At 43.2% G+C, this 21,334-nt stretch overlaps 2 protein-coding genes across 17 annotated transcripts in view; one reads left to right on the top strand and one right to left on the bottom strand.

The window, feature by feature from the left end:
- The window catches only part of AFG2A (AFG2 AAA ATPase homolog A), a 436,735-nt gene extending 421,962 nt beyond the window's left edge, over window positions 1–14,773 (bottom strand). For 4 of the 5 annotated variants that reach the window (XM_056563833.1, XM_056563848.1, XM_056563864.1 and 1 more), the window contains exon 1: window positions 14,584–14,773. In XM_056563833.1, the coding sequence (XP_056419808.1) occupies window positions 14,584–14,707 (124 nt within the window). In that variant the 5' untranslated portion in view covers window positions 14,708–14,773. Of the gene's footprint in view, window positions 1–6,934; window positions 7,047–14,583 lie in introns of all 5 variants that reach the window. The other variant, XM_056563838.1, reaches the window with a different exon arrangement.
- The window catches only part of NUDT6 (nudix hydrolase 6), a 62,427-nt gene continuing 50,382 nt past the window's right edge, over window positions 9,290–21,334 (top strand). For 3 of the 12 annotated variants that reach the window (XR_008890900.1, XR_008890899.1, XR_008890901.1), the window contains exons 1-2: window positions 14,976–15,350; window positions 16,636–16,839. Coding sequence is in view for 9 of the 12 variants with exons in the window: in XM_056563893.1 (XP_056419868.1) it covers window positions 15,687–15,801; window positions 16,636–16,839 (319 nt within the window). In the remaining 3 variants the exon portion in view is untranslated. The other 9 variants (XM_056563928.1, XM_056563911.1, XM_056563951.1 and 6 more) reach the window with 9 other exon arrangements.

A 21,334-nucleotide genomic window follows, 5' to 3' on the forward strand; every position in this document is an offset into this window, starting at 1 on the left:
ATAAAACATCCGTTATATTCAATTCTATACTGATTTAACAGACGTTATATAACGGATGAATAAAACTATTATAACGGATGAATAGATTTCTAACGTCCGTTAATTAAACGGATAAATATTTATCCGTTATTATCCGTTAATACCTTATTATTAACGTCCGTTATATTCACCTTTGTTTGATCTCTCCCTACCTGCACACCTTGCAACAGCTGAAGCTCCTCCTCCTACCTGAAGGGGAGGGTATAAAAGGATGCCACTATCAGAGGGGGGTGCACTACTCTGCCTCCTGGAGGGGGGGGGGGGGTACAGGAGGGGGCACTACTCTGCCTCCTGGAGGGGGGGTTCAGGAGGGTGCACTACTCTGCCTCCTGGAGGGGGGGGGGTGCAGGAGGGTGCACTACTCTGCCTCCTGGAGGGGGGGGGTGCAGGAGGGTGCACTACTCTGCCTCCTGGAGGGGGGGGGTGCAGGAGGGTGCACTACTCTGCCTCCTGGAGGGGGGGGGGGGGTGCACTACTCTGGTTCTTGGGCGCTGTTGAAGTGCTATCAGGCGGATGGCGGTGGATGAATACAGATACCCAGAACAGACTCCTACTGCTGCCTCCTGCTGTCTGACCAGGAAGTAGAGGGGGTGTGAGCACTACTTTTCCATGTGACTTCAGGAGTGTGAAGTCTCTTCTGAGCATGCTCAGTAGCACTAACGGATGTTAAATTAACGGACAATAACGGGTGTATTTTGTACGTCCGTTACGCCATAGGCTCCAATGTTAACAATTAACGGACGTTCAATGATCCATTAATTATAAACGGAAAAAAAATACTGCATGTCCGTTCTATTCTTCCGTTACAACTAACGCACGTTAGTTTAACATAACAAAAAAGGCACAAACGGAAGATAAAAAAATCCCATAGACTTTAATGGGATTTATTAACGGAAGTTTAAGGATCCGTTATAAAAGACTTTATAAAGGAATTTTATAACGGATCTTTAAACGGAAGAACTTTATAGTGTGAAAGCAGCCTTAGGTAAACCAAACCATATAAGTTGGATGTTGATCTAATTCATCATTGTCCTCAAAACACGAATGTTAATGGAGAAATATTAAAAGAAAGCTGCCAGCTAACAGACTTGGTCTAGATGAAGCTCCTTTGACAGATGTTACTCTGAACACATTGCAGCCTGCTCTATGTGTGGTTAACCCCTTAACGACGCAGGACGTATATTTACGTCCTGCGCCGGCTCCCGCGATATGAAGCGGGATCGCGCCGCGATCCCGCATCATATCGCGTCGGTCCCGGCGCTAATCAACGGCCGGGACCCGCGGCTAATACCACACATCGCCGATCGCGGCGATGTGCGGTATTAACCCTTTAGAAGCGGCGGTCAAAGCTGACCGCCGCTTCTAAAGTGAAACTGAAAGTATCCCGGCTGCTCAGTCGGGCTGTTCGGGACCGCCGCGGTGAAATCGCGGCGTCCCGAACAGCTGATCGGACACCGGGAGGGCTCTTACCTGCCTCCTCGGTGTCCGATCGACGAATGACTGCTCCGTGCTTGAGATCCAGGCAGGAGCAGTCAAGCGCCGATAATGCTGATCACAGGCGTGTTAATACACGCCTGTGATCAGGATGAGAGATCAGTGTGTTCAGTGTTATAGGTCCCTATGGGACCTATAACACTGCAAAGAAAAAAGTAAAAAAAAAGTGTTAATGAAGGTCATTTAACCCCTTCCCTAATAAAAGTTTGAATCACCCCCCTTTTCCCATAAAAAAAATAAAACAGTGTAAAATAAATAAATAAACATATGTGGTATCGCCGCGTGCGTAAATGTCCGAACTATAAAAATATATCATTAATTAAGCCGTACGGTCAATGGCGTACGCGCAAAAAAATTCCAAAGTCCAAAAAAGCGTATTTTGGTCACTTTTTATAACATTAAAAAATGAATAAAAAGTGATCAAAAAGTCCGATCAAAACAAAAATCATACCGATAAAAACTTCAGATCACGGCGCAAAAAATGAGTCCTCATACCGCCCCGTATGTGGAAAAATAAAAAAGTTATAGGGGTCAGAAAATGACATTTTTAAACGTATAAATTTTCCTGCATGTAGTTATGATTTTTTCCAGAAGTGCGACAAAATCAAACCTATATAAGTAGGGTACCATTTTAACCGTATGGACCTACAGAATAATGATAAGGTGTCATTTTTACCGAAATATGCACTGCGTAGAAACGGAAGCCCCCAAAAGTTACAAAATGGCGTTTTTTTTTTCGATTTTGTCGCACAATGATTTTTTTTTTCCGTTTCGCCGTGCATTTTTGGGTAAAATGACTAATGTCACTGCAAAGTAGAATTGGTGACGCCAAAAATAAGCCATAATATGGATTTTTAGGTGGAAAATTGAAAGGGTTATGATTTTTAAAAAGTAAGGAGGAAAAAACGAAGGGGTTAAAGTTAGCTGCCCATAGAAAATTGAGCAACATTTTTAACAAAGACCTATGGGAAAATGTTGGCACACCCAAAATAAGTACAATGCAATAATACGAAATGTATTTAAAAGGTGACCATATGCTTGTAAATTAAATCTAAACCCTCAAACACGCCTGTAAGAACCCTGTAGCTTGGAGTGCCTATATGCATCTATGGTGAAGAAATTTGAATACATTAGCCTCTGAATAACAATGTTGGCCGGTTAGCACCCATCCCTTCAGGGCACGTTGTTGTTGTTGTTGTTGTTGTTTTTTTCTCTTTTTGCATCCTTATAGCTATAACTTTTCATTTCAACATCATAGCTATACGACATCTTGCTATGTGAACAAGTTGTTCACATAGCAAGTTCATTTTTGCATATTCATTTTTGCATATTCATTGTTAGATGTATTCTATGTTAGAATGTAATGCATGTAGTGTTTTGATAATGGACACTCAAAAAGCCATTTTAAAAAATTGTTTATTCAATCTGTTTTAGCAATCACTGGGGGAGGGGTCTCAATACACGTACCCCCCTTTGATTAAATGTTTGACATATTTTTAACATCAAGTGTTTTTTGGACCTATAACCTTCACCTTCTTAGTTCCATTAGGGGACTATAGCACAAACTTTTTCTTTTTAAGGGTTTGATCTTTGCCTCACTGTCAGTCTTCAAGATTGGAGCATGCTCCGGGTATGGCTTTCTATAAATTGTGGCATTTTTCTCCCTAAAACTTATGGGGCTCGGTCACAAAATACACTTGGTGGAAAAAACACGAATGGGGAAATTTATCAAAACCTGTGCAAAGGAAAAGGTGAATGGTTGCCCATAGGTGTGCATACGTGTTAGGCTGGGTTCACATTATGTTTTCAGTAATATGGAACATTATACAGCTGGGGGGAGCAAAAACTAGCCCAGACTGAATATAATTAATTTCAATGAGCCGACCGGAGTGAAACGCTGACTCTGGTAGGCTTATTTTTGGCCCGTATGCGGTTTTCCCACCGGACCTAAAACTGTAGTGTACCACGGTCAGTGTTTCACTCCGGTCAGCTCATTGAAATGAATTACATACGGCTGGGATACAGGAGCGCCCAGTTTTCGCTCCGCCCAGCCGTATATGGTCCTGTATTGCTGAAATGTAATGTGAACCCAGCCTTAGGAAGTTTTTTGGGTGCCACACACACACAATTTTTCATTAGACATTCTTGAGTGTCATGATCAAACAATCACATGACTTGTAATGACAATAGCGCCAAATAAAAAACGCCTATACCAAGACACCATTTAAAAAACCTACACAGAAATTGCATAATGGAGAACAACAAGGCAGACTTTTTTTTGTGGCATTTGTTTTCAGGTTTAAAAAAAAAAAAAAGCCAAACAATGTTAAAAAGGGTATTTTGTGTAGCATGCTTCTATTTCTTCCATACACTACTCCCTATGTACTGCACAGGACCCAGAAGTGCTGTAGTGTAAGTCTTTTTACTGTTGTCTCTGACCTTTCCCAAAATTCCATGCAGCCAGAGACAATGGGGGAGATTCATCAAGACTTGTGCTGAGGAAAAATTGACCAGTTTCCCATAGCAACCAATCAGATTGCTTCTGTTATTTTTCAGCAGCCTTTTAATAAAATAAATAAAAAGCAGCAATCTGATTGGTTGCTATGGGCAACTGGTCCTCTGCACAAGTTTTGACAAATCACCCTCAATGGCTCTGGTTAAGGTTGCGTTCACACGGCCATTTGCCCCCGTTTATCCCTTTTTCAGCTCCGTTTTTGCAGATTGTAAACGGATTAAAAACGGTTTTAAAAAATATCCCATTCGTGTCGATGGGATTTTTTTTACAATCCGTTTACATGGAAGAAAAAACGGCACATGCAGTATTTTTTTCTTCCAAGAAAAAAACGGAAGAAAACACGGACATCATAATTTTAACATTGAAATCTATGGCAAACGGATGAACCTTTACGGTCATCCATTTGCACCCGGGTTTAAAATATCAGTAATTACATCTGAGCATGCTCAAAAAGAGGTGACATCAGCAGACTCCTACAGTGTTGTGGGACTACTACTACTCTCATCATGGAAACAAGTCTGTTCCATGATGGGAGTAGTAATTCCCCTGCTGCGGGGGTTGTCTGCCGGTGGCTGGGGGGACTACATTAATGTTTGTACTGCAACCCCCCATCATGGATCAGACTCTGTTCCATGATTGGGGTAGTAGTAGTACAGGGGCTGAGGGATTGATCGCACCGGGTCTCACTTCTGAGACCCAATCAGAAGTTATTAAGCAGGGGAGCAGGCGGCATGGTCCGCAACCCTGCGATCACCGATGTACTTTTACTTTCATTTTTAAATTCCCCGCGGGGAGTTCTGAATGGCCGGTAATGAGGAGCCAATCACGACTCCCTGGAGGGATTTTTAAAATGGACAATGTATATTAAAAGCGCTGTGGGGGGGGCCCAAGATATATAGCGCTATATATCTAGCCCCCCAGCACATTTACAAAGATAAAACCCCAACCAGCGCAAAAATATATACCCCCGCAGTATGTGTGTGACCCTCTGCCAGCACATTTATAATGTAACCCCCGCCAGCGCAATTATGTGACCCCCCGCTGGTGCATATGTCATTACTGCAGCGCATTGTATGAATAGTATTTTACTTGCAGAGCATCACACCAGCCGCTGCCGACGCAATGCTGCTGATAGAATACTATTCATACATCGCGCTGCAGTCTGCAGGGGCATATTATATAGAAGTGCTGTGGGGGCCAGATATATAGTATTATCTGGCCCCCACAGCACTTCTATATAATATGCCCCTGCAGCGCTGCAGTAATGACATATGCACCAGCAAGGGGGGGGGGGTCACAAATGTGCTGGCAGGGGGTATATAATTATAAAGGCGCAGGCGGGGGTTACATTATAAATGCGCTGGCGGGGGGCAACACATATATATATACTGCGGGGGTATATATTTTTGCATTGGTGGGGGTTATATCTTTATAAATGCGCTGGGGGGGGGGGGGCTATATATTTTGCCCCCCACAGCACTTTTAATATACATTGTCCATTTTAAAAATCCCTGCAGGGAGCCCTGACTGGCTCCTCAATACGGGCCATTCAGAGCTCCCCGCGGGGAATTTAGAAATGAAAAGTAAAATACAGTACATCGGTGATCGCAGGGTTGCGGACCATGCCGCCCGCTCCCCTGCTTAATAACTTCTGATCGGATCGGGTCGGGTCTCAGAAGCGAGACCCGGTGCGATCAATCCCTCAGCCCCTGTACTACTACCCCCATCATGGATCAGAGTCTGTTCCATGATGGGGGTAGTAGTACAAGCACTAAATGTAGCCTCCCCAGCCGCCGGCAGACTCCTGCAGCCAGGAACTACTACTCCCACCATGTAAACAAGTCTATTCCATGATGGGATTAGTACTAGTCCTGGCTGCAGGAGTCTGTAGGTGGCTGATTTTTTCCATTCAAAAAAGTTTTTTGTTTTTTTTTAAACGGAACATGGGCAAACGGCCGTGTGAACGCACCCTACCTGAAGAGAGTTTGCCCATAACAACCAATCACAGGTCAGGTTTCACTTTACCAAAGTACATAAGACAAAAGCAGAGCTTTGATTGGTTGTTATGGGAAAAAAATCTCTCCAAATTTTCTCTCATTCATTTTGATAAATCAGGGGTATTATATCATAAATCACATGGTCAGCCTTGAATTCTTTCACCTATATAACTAGCTATTGTGGGGCAGGTTACATGGGGGCTAACTGGTCCCCAGTACTTTCCCAAGCCATACACTCAGAACAAGACTTGTTTTATTGTATTTGCTTTTATGTTCTGAAAAAGGTGCCAAGACGCAGACGCATTCCTGAAGTGCTGAGGCTGAAATGCCTCCTCGCCCCCCCCCCCCCCCCCCTCTTCCATCCCTGCATGATGAAGAGTCAGCTGACAGCCGAGCCCTGTTTCCGAATCTACCAAATGCAGGCAATTTGTATGAACAGCGCTGGAAGCTGAGCCCTGTCAAACAAGTAGGGATGGGAAGGGAAGCTAGGAGGCGTTCCAGCTCTCAGCACTTCAGGGGCCTGGGAACACGTCTTTCACTCCTGGCACCAGAGAATAAAAGTATTTTTCTACCTTGGAAACACAGACAGATATTTGAAATGTACAATCTCTCTCCATTCCCTAACTACTATGTTATCAGTTTGGAACAAAGTGTAGCTGACAGTCTCCCCTTAAGGGTCGATTCACACGTACAGTATCGCATATTTGATGCGCACGATTTTAAGCTGTGTTCAGTCATTTAGTTTAAATCTACAGCATAAAATCCTGCGCAGGATACTATACATGTGCATAGACCCTAAAGAAGAACTCCGGGATAGCTGGCCGACGCGTCCCGCCAATGCAGCTCTCTATGGGAGACAGCGATTGCTGAGTGCAGTGATTTGGCTCACCAATATAGATGCATTGAAGGGGCGCATCAACAAGCCCCATTCAGGAGGAAAGCCAGGGTGCCGGACAGGAGATAGCGTGGGGTCCCATCGGTCAGACCCCTTATCCGGAATTCTGTTATAAAAATTAAAAAAAAGAAAATGAATACTAGGAGCATTACTTTGACACCAGGTATTGTTGCACACCCCTCTCCAGGCCTGACCTCAGTCTGTTAGAGGCTTTAATGGCCCAAAAGTATTGATGGGTTCACTGTAAAATCCTACATACCTGATACTTTCTTCCTCCACTGGGAGACAGTTTCACTGCGTTCACATATACTAGAGAAAAGTCCTACTTCCATATTTGGCCAATATACAGGGCAGTTTTAGCGCACATTCAGGTAGCAGTTAAAAGGTACTAATGGGAAGAAGAATACTAAGTGCCAAGAATGGGAGTGGATGCTTTCAGGACAAAACAGTAAACATTTTCAATGTACACTGCAATGCTCCACAGGCTTCTGAAGCGCAGATGTACAGTTAGTAAAATTGGAGGGATTCTTGCCACTATTATTTGGGGAAATGGGGACCCTGCTAATAAGGATAGCACCAGGACACAACATAAGACATGGTGGGAGAATTGTAAACATATAGTGTGGGCTTGACGATGTGTCAGCAGAGCAAGTTACCCCTTATCTTAGTGGACCGTAATGCCAAAATATGGAAAGCATCTTCTGTATGTAAGCAAATATGTCCTTGCACCTACTTACCTGTACTGTTAAAAGTGATGCCCAACTACAACCTGACTTTCTCTGTTATAACATAGTAACCTAAAAGTTGTGTTGAATACTTATGTACATGCTTTTATGTGAGATTTTCCTTGCCCCAGGTAATTTTGATGTGGTCCCCTTCCAAGGACACATTTGAGACCCTGAAAAAAGCTGGGGATAAGCACCACTGGCCTAGGTCATAGAAGACTACTTTGGCTTTGATTTCTCATTTAAAAAGTCCCTGTCATTAAAAAAAACTTTTGGCATGTCAAAGGTTTTGATCAGTTGGGGTCTCATCAGTAGAACGACTGGGGAGAAGCACAAGTGTACTTCATTTCCCTGCTCACAGTGATTTCTGCCTTGTGGCCCCATTATTCTGGGTCTATGGGGCCATCCTGCAAAGTAGATTGTACATTGTTGCAGTAGAGTAAAGCACACTACTGCAACTTTTCCCAGCACTAAGACTCCAACCAGTAAAAAGTTTTTTGAAATGACAGGGACACCGTAAATATACAGTGCAAAAAAAAAAAAAAAAAAGACAAAAATAAGAGTCAAACAAATAATGGATATACTCTTTGCTTTATTTATTAGAACAATCCAACAGTAAAAGGTTATACATATGCACCATGAAGCAGATGTTTCCAGGATTAAACTAGTGTGCACAGACAGTCCAAAATCCCATTCTCTGTATTATGCATCCTTTACCTGATCTAGAACGGACCATGTCAGTATACATTCCTCATGTTACTTTGTTTTTTAAATGGTCAAAACTATGACTCCTTGCACCCTTGACAGCTGTTCGTGCAAACGGAAAGCCAATGCTGTTACAGGGGAAAGTTTGTATTAACCAGCAGCCATTTGTAAGAAATGCTGCTCAGCGTTTGGAACAAACTGTTCCGAACGCTGGAATAGAGAGCTTGTGACCTCATAGCCCCGCCTCCTCATGATGTCACGCCCACACCCTCAATGCAAGTCTTGCAAGACAGCCATCACGTCCCCTCCCATAGACTTGCATTAAGGGGGCAGGGCATGATGTCATGAAGGGCGGGGCTATGATGTCACAAGCTCACTGTGTCAGCTCCAGCGTTCGGAACAGTTTGTTCCAAACGCTGAGCAGAGGAGTGCCTCTTTAAGTCTCCCCCAATGCAGAGCAGCTCTCCATTCTGACTTCCCTGCTTGTCTGATTGGGAGCTATTCCTAACAAACCCTATAAACACGTGTGCTCAGTTTACCAGAGCATACATATGTGTTGTCACACATTTGGCTAAATGACACCTAAGTATATTTATTTATTTTTTAGAATAAACGATCAGGCATGTTTAATTTCAAATTGCCCTAAACTTCCAACCACCGACTCATGCAGATTATCTCATGCACATTATATCCTTGACCCAAGTCTATTGTGTATGACCACCTTAAAAGGAAATTGGTCATCAGTGTCACCTGCACTGACCGGTAAGAACAGATGGTTAGTGCAGGTGACGCTGACGACAACGATACTTACCTGGTACAGTTCCGTGCTAGCATTCTCTGGCTATCCTCTTCAGTATGTTCCGCTCCGGGACCGATTTGGAGCATGGGTGGAGATTAGTGACATCACTGTTGCTGTTTACTAACAGCGGGACCCAGCAAAGAACAGCAGCAGTGATGTCACTAAGCTCCACCCATGCACCAAGTTGGGCCAGGAGCAGAACATGCCGAAGAGGATAGCCGGAGAACCACAGCATTGAACGGGAGCAGGTAAGTATTATTGTCATCAGTGTCACCTGCACTACCTTTCTGTACTGATAGGTTAATGCAGGTGACACTGGTGACAGATTTCCTTTAAAAGGGGTTATCCAGGATTAGAAAAGCCATCTCTCAAGGAAATAGCACCCCTCTTAGATTGTATGTGGTACAGCAGCTAATTTCTATTGAAATGAAAGGAGAAGAGTTGTAATATCCCACAAAGTGAGGACAGGTGTGGAACAGTTTTTGGAAGAAAGTAGACATGTTTTTTTAATATTGAACAACCCCTTTAAATCAGCTAATTTCAGGAATACATAGATTTTTTTTTGGCTGTAGCAAAACACATCAAATTTATAAATGGGGTTTTCTGGGAATAAGATTTTTTTTAATTAAATGCATTGCGGGGGGCGTATTTTAAAGATTAAAAAGTAGGCATACTAACCTCCCCTATACCCCAACAGTTCAAATTGCGAGAGCTCCCAAGCCCAGCTGCTGTCTGCTTCAGATGTACGGTATTATGCAGGATGTAAAAAAAAAAAAAAAAAAAAAAAACAGCGAGAAGTAGAAAGCAGCAATGACTAGTTTATTGGGATCAGAAGCAGGTGAATATACAGTTTAAGTGTCCCCGTTGCATTTTAAAATATTTTTTATGCCTCGAAAACTCCTTTAAAGATTCTGAGGCTGACATGTGCACTGGAACACTAAAGCTGACATGAGTAAATGATTCTATGCACATGCCTGGCCTGAGCACAACTTAAAGACATGCATGAGATTTGGGCAAGCAAGCGCATGACGTTACAGCCTAAAATATAACTTATTTCTACCTTAAAGGGGTATTCCAGGCAAAACCTTTTTTTTATAAATATAATATATATATATATATATATATATATATATATATATATATATATATATATATATATATATATATATATATATATATATATATATATATCTCAACTGGCTCCGGAAAGTTAAACAGATTTGTAAATTACTTCTATTAAAAAAATCTTAATCCTTCCAATAGTTATTAGCTTCTGAAGTTTTCTGTCTAACTGCTCAATGATGATGTCACGTCCCGGGAGCTGTGCATGATGGGAGAATATCCCCATAGAAACTGCACAGCTCCCGGGACGTGAGTCATCAAAGAGCAGTTAGACAGAAAACAACAACTCAACTTCAGAAGCTGATAACTATTGGAAGGATTAAGATTTTTTTAATAGAAGTAATTTACAAATCTGTTTAACTTTCCGGAGCCAGTTGATATTAGAAAAAAGTTTTGGCCTGGAATACCCCTTTAAAGACACTAAGGGCATGTTCACACTGCGGAATCTCCGCTCGCGGAAAATACTTTGTCCGTAGGACCGCGGGGCACTGCGCCGTCACCATTGACTGATACGCAGTACTCGCGGACTTCTGCCCAAAAATCAACATGTTTTCTTCAGGCGGAACAATTTCAGTGGCGGAGTTGTCTGCCGCAGAAATTCCGCAGTGTGAACGGGTCTCGCGGAACACCCATTCACACTGACGGTACTGTTCACTGCGCGGAATTCTGCTTGCGGACAGCCACCCTTATAGAGGTATGCATTTATTTACTATTGTCCCCAGCCTGTCTACAAAAATAACCACTTTAACTCACCTTCCGCCGCTCCCACGTAGCTCAGGTATCGGGGCGTCTCGTCCACAGCCAGTGAGACCGCATTCCCCAAGCAGCAGAGCATAGCATCTACAGTTGGGGGAACTGACAGTGCCGTCCGCCAATCACTGGCCAAGGGGGGGGGGGGACATCATTGCGGCCAGGGATTGGCAGAGCGGCGCTGTGACGTCACGTCCACAGCTCTTGTGAAGCAGATGTCAATGGAGACTGCCCGGAGATGGGGTGCCATGAAGATATGAGGGAGCAGTAGAAGGTGAGTTTTAGTGTTCACCCCAGGTAAAAATTTGTATTAATGTACATAAAGAAGCCAAGGAAAGATGGAAAAATCTCCAAAATACATCAAATTACAGATTAGACATTCTTATAATATGTCAACAAAAGTTAGATTTTATTTCCATCATTTACACTTTCAAAATAACAGAAAACAAAAAAATGGCGTCTGCAAAAGTTTGGGCACCCTGCAGAGTTAATATCTTGTACTGCCCCCTTTGGCAAGTATCACAGCTTGTAAACGCTTTTTGTAGCCAGCCAAGAGCCTTTCAATTCTTGTTTGAGGTATCTTTGCCCATTCTTCCTTACAAAAGTCTTCCAGTTCTTTGAGATTTCTGGGCTGTCTGTCAGGCGCTGCTCTTTTAAGGTCTATCCATAGATTTTCAATTCTGTTGAGGTCAGGAGATTGTGAAGGCCATGACAAAACCTTCAGTTTACGCCTCGATGTAATCCCCCGTGGATTTCGAGGTGTGTTTAGGATCATTATCCATTTGTAGAAGCCATCCTCTCTTTAACTTCAGCTTTTTCACAGATTGCATCAAGTTAGCATCCAAAATTTGCCAACATTTTATTTAAACCATTTTTCCTTTTACTCGTGAGATGTTCCCCGTGCCACTGGCTGCAATACAACCCCAAAGCATGATTGATCCACCCCCATGCTTAACAGTTGGACAGAGGTTCTTTTCATTAAATCCTGTTCCCCTTCTCCAAACGTACCTTTGCTTATTCCGGCCAAAAAGTTCAATTTTAACCTCATCGGTCCACAGAATTTGTTTCCAAAATGGATCAGGCTTGTCTATATTTTCATTTGCAAAGTTCAAATGCTGATTTTTGTGGTGAAGACGTAGAAGAGGTTTTCTTCTGATGACTCTTCCATGAAGACCATATTTGTACAAGTATCTCTTTATAGTGGAATAGTGTATCACAACTCCAGTGTCTGCCACATCTTTCTGGAGGGATTGTGCAGTCAATTGTGGGTTTTGAATTGTTTTTCTCACAATCCTGCGAGCTGTTCTGTCTGATATTTTTCTTGGTCTTCCAGATCTTGCTTTAACTTCCACTGTTCCTGATGACTGCCATTTCTTAATTACATTCCGAACAGAGGATATTGACACCTGAAAACGTTTTGCTATCTTCTAATAGCCTTCTCCATCTTTGTGAGCGGCAACTATTTTCAGTTTCAGATTTCTAGACAACTGCTTAGAAGAACCCATGGTGCTGATTGTTGGGGCAAGGTCAGATGAGTCTGGGAATTTAAAACCTTTGAGATTGACATCACCTGGTCTTCCCAGATGATGATTGAGAACAATTCATGACACTGGCAGGTCTCAGCTTTGAAAAGGGGGCAGTGCATGCTATAAATTCCGCAGACGCCATTTTTTTGTTTTCTGTTATTTTGAAAGTGTAAATGATGGAAATAAAATCTAATGTTTGTTGACATATTATAAGAATGTCTAATCTGTAATTTGATGCCTTTTAGAGGTTTTTCTATTTTTCCTTGGCCTCTATGCACATTAATCCAAATTTTTACCTGGGGTGCCCAAACTTTTGATCCCCACTGTAAATATCCAGGACAGATTATAACTAGAGATGAGCGAACTTACAGTAAATTCGATTTGTCACGAACTTCTCGGCTCGACAGTTGATGACTTATCCTGCATAAATTAGTTCAGCTTTCAGGTGCTCCTGTGGGCTGGAAAAGGTGGATACAGTCCTAGGAAAGAGTCTCCTAGGACTGTATCCACCTTTTCCAGCGCATCGGAGCACCTGAAAGCTGAACTAATTTATGAAGGAAAAGTCATCAACAGCCGAGCCGAGAAGTTCGTGACGAATCGAATTTACTGTAAGTTCGCTCATCTCTAGTCTCCACTATACTAGTATAGGTTAGAATTCTGGACATAATATAAAAATGATTATTTACGGTGGTATTAAAAAGGGGACTTTTGTTTATAGTAAACTTATAAATAGTGTTGTATATTTTTACTGTAATTACACTATTGCTTTCTTTGGTATTTTCGCATTAAATATTAATGGTCTAGGCCAGTGGTCTTCAACCTGCGGACCTCCAGATGTTGCAAAACTACAACTCCCAGCATGCCCGGACAGCCAACGGCTGTCCGGGCATTCTTGGAGTTGTAGTTTTGAAACATCTGGAGGTCTGCAGGTTGAAGACCACAGGTCTAGGCTATGTCTCTGTAGGTGAGAGCCGGAATCTGGGATCAGGAATTTCCTTAGAGTAACTGGTGCAGCAGAATCCCGCTGACAATTGGCGACTGCTGCACCATATTTTCGGTAGCGGAACTCCGGGGAGGAATTCCACTTGGAAAATACAGTGTGAACGGGCCCTAAGAATATGAATTTCGGCTGTGTGAAAACAATACAGAAGGCAGGGTGGCCATCCTTATCATCACCTTGGCGCATTAGGGTAAATGATCCTGACAGGTTCCCGTCCGGCAGTAACGAAGGGGGAGATTCATCAGAACCTCTACAGAGGAACCAGAGAAATAGGCCTCTGCAAAATTAAAGAAGCAGTCAGATTGGTTGCTATAGACAACTGATCAAAATTTGTGCAGAGGAAAAGTTGATCAATGTGAGTAAGTGGAAACTCAGCTGTGATTGGTTGCAATGGGCAAATGCCTGCGGGTTTTGTTTCGGACACTGACGGAAACAATAGTACCCAGCTGCATAAAACATGCTGTTTTGGAAACATGAAATACAACGGTTCCCCCATTCAAAGTGGCACCTATCAGTTTTTTCAGCGCTGAAGCACCTATTGAAGTCAACAGGGGCTTCCTGAACCCACCCTTGGGGTTTTTCATGTTATCAGCATCTAGCAGGGCTTCCCAACCAGCGTGCCTCCAGCTGTTGTAAAACTACATCTCCCAGCATGCCATTAGCTGTCCGGGCATGCTGGGAGTTGTAGTTTTGCAACAGCTGGAGGCACACTGACTGGGAAGCACCGCTCCAGAGGTAAACGAGAACGTTTCCATCCACTTGCAGCAAGCAGGTGTCCTGACAATGGTGCGGGATACAAGTAAAGGTTACATAAACCCAATCATCTTTCTCTGCAGTGGCGTCGCCCTGTATTAACCCTTTACTGCTGGATAGTTCGAAATGACAGTGACCTGCTAAAGTAAAACACACAAGCTAACTGCATCGGTTGTCAACCTACAACTCCCAACATTCCTTATGTAGTGGTCCCCAAACAGCATGGGAGCAGTTATAAACAATACTCGGGGTGGCAGCTCTACCTTTCTCTAAGCAGTCGGTAACCCTGAACAGAGAGGGCTGTCCGCTCAGAGCTGCGGGCTCCGGGCCGGGGGAGGCGCTCGCGGAGCCAGGCTTCCCTCTACTTTTCTTCTTGCTCGCAGACATGCCGCAGACATAGACAAGCGTGCTCAAATCTCCTCACACTTCGGTTCCGCCGTACAGTATGACATAAAAGCGTACGTTTTCACTTTTTAACCGACAACGCAAAACAAGAATGCGCTCATATTATACACAAGACGGTAACACGTCACTTTCTAGTTCCCTGATTAATTGGCTCACTGTGGATGACGTCGGTGAACTATGCGCCGCCATGTTACTTTATGGAATGAGTGGATCGCAACGTAATCATTGATCTATTCTGCAGCGTGAGGCTTTGTCTACCTCATGTACAGTTTGCACGTTATCAATCAGATATCCCCATTTACTTGTATCCCCATTTACTCAGTGCTGGTTAACTGAGGCTCTTAAGTGTAACGATGAATATGCCAGTAACAAACATGGCGGCATGAGCGCCAGCTGATTAAATAAGTTATATACTTTGAAGTATATGTTGGGATGTTGTGGCTGGCATCATGCCGGGCGTGGGGCGCTGGAATTCGGCACTCCAGTTTGTGGGGTCGGTCTCTCACTTCGGGGCCTGGGTCGGACCCCTGGCCGGAGGGCACGGTAGACAGATTTGGGGGAGTGAGCGTACGACTGCAGCCGGGACACCAGAGGGACGAGGCTGCCTTCAGGAGCTGGTTACAGGGCAAGTGTATGCCAGTAGTCACTATAACAGCCAGGTAGCCTCCAGCTGTTGCAAAAACTACAACTCCCAGCATGCCCGGACAGCCAAAGGCTGTCCGGGCATGCTGGGAGTTGTAGTTTTGCAACAACTGGAACACCCTGGTTGGGAAACACTGCACAATACGATGAAAGCAGAACAGTCCAGATACCTTATATCAGTTATGTATTTATAAATAGGCCCACAAGGCACTGGCCTAGGGTGGAAGGTTAATGGGGGGGCCAGCAGAAATGCCCCACTGTGCACAGACCCAGGTGGATAATACAGAGCTTGCTTTAGAGCTTTTGTACAGTCTCCATAATGTCAGAGCACTGTTCACATTTCCTTAACATATGTAACAGATTACAGTATAGGAAAGGAAATCTGCGCTGTAAGTGTCTTCTCTCCATGCAGCCTGATATCAGAAGAGCTATGTGTAAGATTCCCTCTTCAGAGTTCTATGTCCAATATGCATTAAAGTGTACCAGTCCGGAGATAATTAAAAAAAATGCTCCAGGCAAACCCTTAAACTGGTGCTGATCCTGTCTCCCTTTTTAAAGGGGTTGTCTGATGAAAATGATCTTATCACCTATCCAGCAGCGAAGATGCCTGAGTTAGGGACTTAGCCATCTCTGGTGCTTCAATTCAAATAAATGGCTGTCAGAGGCCGTTCTTGAAATTGTGGGTGGTGGTGGTGGTGGGGGGGGGGGGGTCCCAGTAGTTGGGGTTCCAGTGATCAGATACTTATCCGCTGTCCTGTGAAAGGAGGCTAAAATCATTTTCACTGGCCAACCCCTTCAAATCCTGGTTTTCATTCTTTTATGGGTCTTAATTCCCTTGTTTATATTGCTCACATTGCATGAAGGAGGAGGGGACATTCCCTTGCTTGCCCTCACACCTCATGTGGGAAATTCCCCATTCATTGACAATTGGCTGCACTGAGGCTCTGGTACATGCCCCTGCTCACACAGCAGGCTGATTGACAGTCAGAAAGCCTGGACCTCTGTCCTGCCCATTCTTCCTGTATTTGGTCTCTGCACAGAGACAATCAGGCAACAGCTGTAGGGACAAGACAGTGAAGGGACCCTCTAGTGGTAAGAATTATAAAGCATTTTTTCAGCCAAAAATATGCACATTTTTCAATCAATGTATATTGGAAGTATACATATAATGCTAATAAACATTGTATAAAAAGTTTTTGCACATAACAGTGCCCATTTGAATGTTCTGCAATAACAGAAATAATCCAACTTCATGTTTTTCAACATAGGTGCCATTAAAAGATGGAGAGAAGAAGGCAGGATTGCAGTTTGGATGCACATTCCCATCATGCTAAGTGGTTTGATCACCTATGCTGCCACAGAAGGGTTTACATTTCATCATGCTGAAAATGACACATCCACACTGACCCTCTGGCTTTTCGATGGTCCCAGCAAGCTGCCTGGATATGCGACGCACCAAGTCGGAGTTGCAGGTTAGTTAAAGGGGTTTTCTGGGTATTCTACATCTATGTTCTATCCTCAAGATTGGCAATTACCTCCAGCACCACCGCCAATCAGCTGTTAGGCAGAACCGCAGCTCTGGCATCTTCAGCACTTGACAGAATAGTCCTTAAAGGGTTGTCCCAGCTCGCTCCTTCCAGCTCCTCTGGCCTGTTTGCAGTGGGAGGTGGTCAGGAAAGCCAAAAGCAGTCAAAGCTGGGAAGTTACGCGACTTGCCTATCTCCTATGAAGGGAACTCTTGGATTTGTCCATTGTGCAGAGGTGCTGCATGGTCATACTTTCACAAAATAAGAAAGTAAGTTCAAGCTGTGGTCCCGCTTTGTAGTTGGTTGTTTGATGTTCTCCTGTGGTGTTATGACAGATGACTGGTAAAAAATAGCTCTTACCGATATTTCAATTTCTAGTAAGCCTCCATGACAGCACTCCTAATTCCTCCCTCCTTTATGCTATTTAATGCTTTATACTTTTTTTTCCTTGCAATACACTGGTGCTGTGTTGGGTGGGGCTCTTGAAGATGCACATCTCTGGGCTCATTCGGGTTGCTCTTTGCATGTTGGCACGCATTTGGTACACGTGCATTACACACTCTAGTGAGGAGCGTCTCGCTTTCGGTTTTCACGCCCTATGTTACATGAGGACTCTATGCGAAGGATCTGAAGGAGAAGCTTCCCATACCCTCTGAATTTTAGGTTTGCTTTTATTGAAGATGATGATAAATTAGAAAAGAAGTGCCTACAATTGATTCTCCAGTTTCTAAAATATCTAAAGGAACAACTCTATAAACCTAATGGACAGAAAAGCAGATGATCTGTTTAGAACTTGGGATACCATAGCTGCCCTTCTTAGTTCCTGTATAGCTGCCACATATGTTGCTAGAGCCTTGTATAGATCAATTTACCAGTTGGAAGAAAATCTAAGAGGAAGAACTGTCAGAGAACAAATTATTGCTTCTTTTGCTATTCTTAGAATGGCCACATGATTTCTGTCTGACTCCTCCGCGGAGTCAGTCTTCCCCAAGAGTGTACCTCTTATCAATTTAGTCAGAAGAGCATTATGGCTAAATACAGTGCATAATGAAAGTATTCGGCCCCCTTGAACTTTTCGACCTTTTGCCACATTTCAGGCTTCAAACATAAAGAGATAAAACTGTAATTTTTTGTGAAAAATCAACAACAAGTGGGACACAATCATGAAGTGGAACAACATTTATTGGATATTTCAAACTTTTTTAACAAATAAAAAAACTGAAAAATTGGGCGTGCAAAATTATTCAGCCCCTTTACTTTCAGTGCAGCAAACTCTCTCCAGAAGTTCAGTGAGGATCTCTGAATGATCCAATGTTGACCTAAATGACTAATGATGATAAATAGAATCCACCTGTGTGTAATCAAGTCTCCGTATAAATGCACCTGCATTGTGATGGTCTCAGAGGTCCGTTTAAAGCGCAGAGAGCATCATGTAGAACAAGGAACACACCAGACAGGTCCGAGATACTGTTGTAGAGAAGTTTAAAGCTGGATTTGGATACAAAAAGATTTCCCAAGGAGCACTGTGCAAGCGATAATATTGAAATGGAAGGAGTATCAGACCAATGCAAATCTACGAAGACCTGGCCGTCCCTCTAAACTTTCCGCTCATACAAGGAGAAGACTGATAAGAGATGCAGCCAAGAGACCCATGATCACTCTGGATGAACTGCAGAGATCTACAGCTGAGGTGGGAGACTGTCCATAGGACAACAATCAGTTGTATACTGCACAAATCTGGCCTTTATGGAAGAGTGGCAAGAAGAAAGCCATTTCTTAAAGATATCCATAAAAAGTGTTGTTTAAAGTTTGCCTCAAGCCACCTGGGAGACACCAAACATGTGGAAGAAGGTGCTCTGATCAGATGAGACCAACATCGAACTTTTTGGCAAGAATGCAAAACGTTATGTTTGGCGTAAAAGCAACACAGCTCATCACCCTGAACACACCATCCCCACTGTCAAACATGGTGGTGGCAACATCATGGTTTGGGCCTGCTTTTCTTCAGCAGGGACAGGGAAGATGGTTAAAATTGATGGGAAGATGGATGGAGCCAAATACAGGACCATTCTGGAAGAAACCCTGATGGAGTCTGCAAAAGACCTGAGACTGGGATAGAGATTTGTCTTCCAACAAGACAATGATCCAAAACACAAAGCAAAATCTACAATGGAATGGTTCACAAATAAACATATCCAGGTGTTAGAATGGCCAAGTCAAAGTCCAGACCTGAATCCAATCGAGAATCTGTGGAAAGAACTGAAAACTGCTGTTCACAAACTCTCTCCATCCAACCTCACTGAGCTCCAGCTGTTCTGGAATGGGCAAAAATTTCAGTCTCTCGATGTGCAAAGCTGATAGAGACATACCCCAAGTGACTTACAGCTGTAATCGCAGCAAAAGGTGGTGCTACAAAGTATTAACTTAAGGGGGCTGAATAATTTTGCACGCCCAATTTTTCAGTTTTTCATTTGTTAAAAAAGTTTGAAATATCCAATAAATTTCGTTCCACTTCATGATTGTGTCCCACTTGTTGTTGTTTCTTCACAAAAAAAATTACAGTTTTATATCTTTATGTTTTGAAGCCTGAAATGTGGCAAAAGGTCAAAGTTCAAGGGGGCCGAATACTTTCACTATGCACTGTATGTGGTCATTGATACTACCAAGAAAACTAAACTATGTGAAATTTTTATTTGAAGGTAGCTTTATGTTCACACCTGCTTTAGATAAGATCTTGGAGATAAGTACAACAGAAAGAAGACGTTGCCTGAATGTAAAATATTCAGGAAAAAGGAGTCTTTCTGTTCCACAAGAGGACAGGAGCCTTACAGAAGGAAGGGTAATGCTGGTAGGGGGAGCTATTCCAAGGACAGAAAAAGTAAAAACCTCCTTTACTCTGTCCAAAAGATCCCAAGGTAAACAATGACATCCCATCAGTGGAGGGAACATTTCTGAATTTCTTGATGTGACTTTGGACAAGGACTTAATCTATAACTTTTGTCTTACCCTCCCCAGAATAATATTGTTGGTGCACCAACAACCGAAGAGTACTATCTTCACCGATGTGAGTCAAATAGGCTGGGGGATCAGGTTCAAGGTCAGCCATTTCAAGGAACCTGGCATCAGTGGATAAAGAACCAGTCATCAAGCTTCAGAAAATTAAGGGCTATTTCGGAGACCCTCTAAAGAAGTCTCTCAGGATATGTAGGCATTTCCCTATCAGACAATGTGATGAGCAGCACTCCTTCATCAAGGAGGCAGGAGACAATGCTCCCTCCAGTACCTGTCCTGAGAAGAGAAACATCTCATCTCCCTATCTGAGAAACACCTCATCACCACCCATCTGAAGAGCACACTCTATTCTCTAAGAATGAGTTGTAAACCAGTAACGCTTGCCATATACTTTAAAGTATGGAAGAAAATTGTCTCTTCACTTAATTTAATCAGACCAGAGATTCAAAAAATGGATTGGCCTCTTGTAGGTGGATCTAGAGGTTTATTAGGGCAAATCTCTGACAGCAGGTTCACCCATACTAACCCAATACACTGGGCAATAGTGCGGGTGAATTTAATTAAAATGAGATATAACTTAACCGAATTGGTTGTCCAGTTCCGGAAGAAGACCTGTTATTAGCCGGCATTGCTAATATGTTAAGAATGTGCAGACTTTGCTCAATGGAGGCGGGACGTGGAATACCCAGCATCCCTGTCTCCTTCCCCTCTACTCCAGTATGATCATCCACCTCATAAATATTCATGGAGGACCCTTCGCCCATGTGAACGCTCTGTGGGTGGGCAGATCTGAGAAGAGGGATGGAGACTGGAATTCTGGCTATGCCGGATCCCACCCTCCATTGCGGATCCGGGTAAGTTTTATATCCCATTTTAATAAAGTTCACCCCCACTATAACCCTGTGTATTGGGTTTAGTGCTGGTGAACTGGCTGTCGGTTTCCTTTTTAAAGCTTCCAGACTTAACCCTAAGGTTAGGAACCCTGTGTCTAATTGGGATTTAAATTTAGTTTTGGATGGGATTATCAAGACACCATTTGAACCTTTCTTCTGATTCTAACCTGATGAGTTACGGTTTATTAACACTACATAATCTCCGCACAGAGATTACATCTGTAGCAGGCGCCGACACTAGGATCACTTGGAAATATGCCGTCTTTATAGACAGCAATACATTTGTGAGTCTATTCTGCCAAACTGATAAACATGTTTATTCTTTGGAGTCTGGGGTCTCATCAGAAAATACAAGTGTGAATGGGCTCTTACTAAAAAGACTAGCTTTCTAGTAGCTGTAACTACTTCTAGGGAAGTAAGCCAACTGCAAGCTCTAGAAGACCTCCTTAACTTACTGTTCTAGACAGCAGTATTAGGCCATATTCACACATCGTAATTTCGGTGCCGGATTCCGCATGGGAATTCGGCACGGAAAT

Source organism: Hyla sarda, chromosome 1 (genome assembly GCF_029499605.1).
Source record: "Hyla sarda isolate aHylSar1 chromosome 1, aHylSar1.hap1, whole genome shotgun sequence".
NCBI classification, from domain to species: domain Eukaryota; kingdom Metazoa; phylum Chordata; class Amphibia; order Anura; family Hylidae; genus Hyla; species Hyla sarda.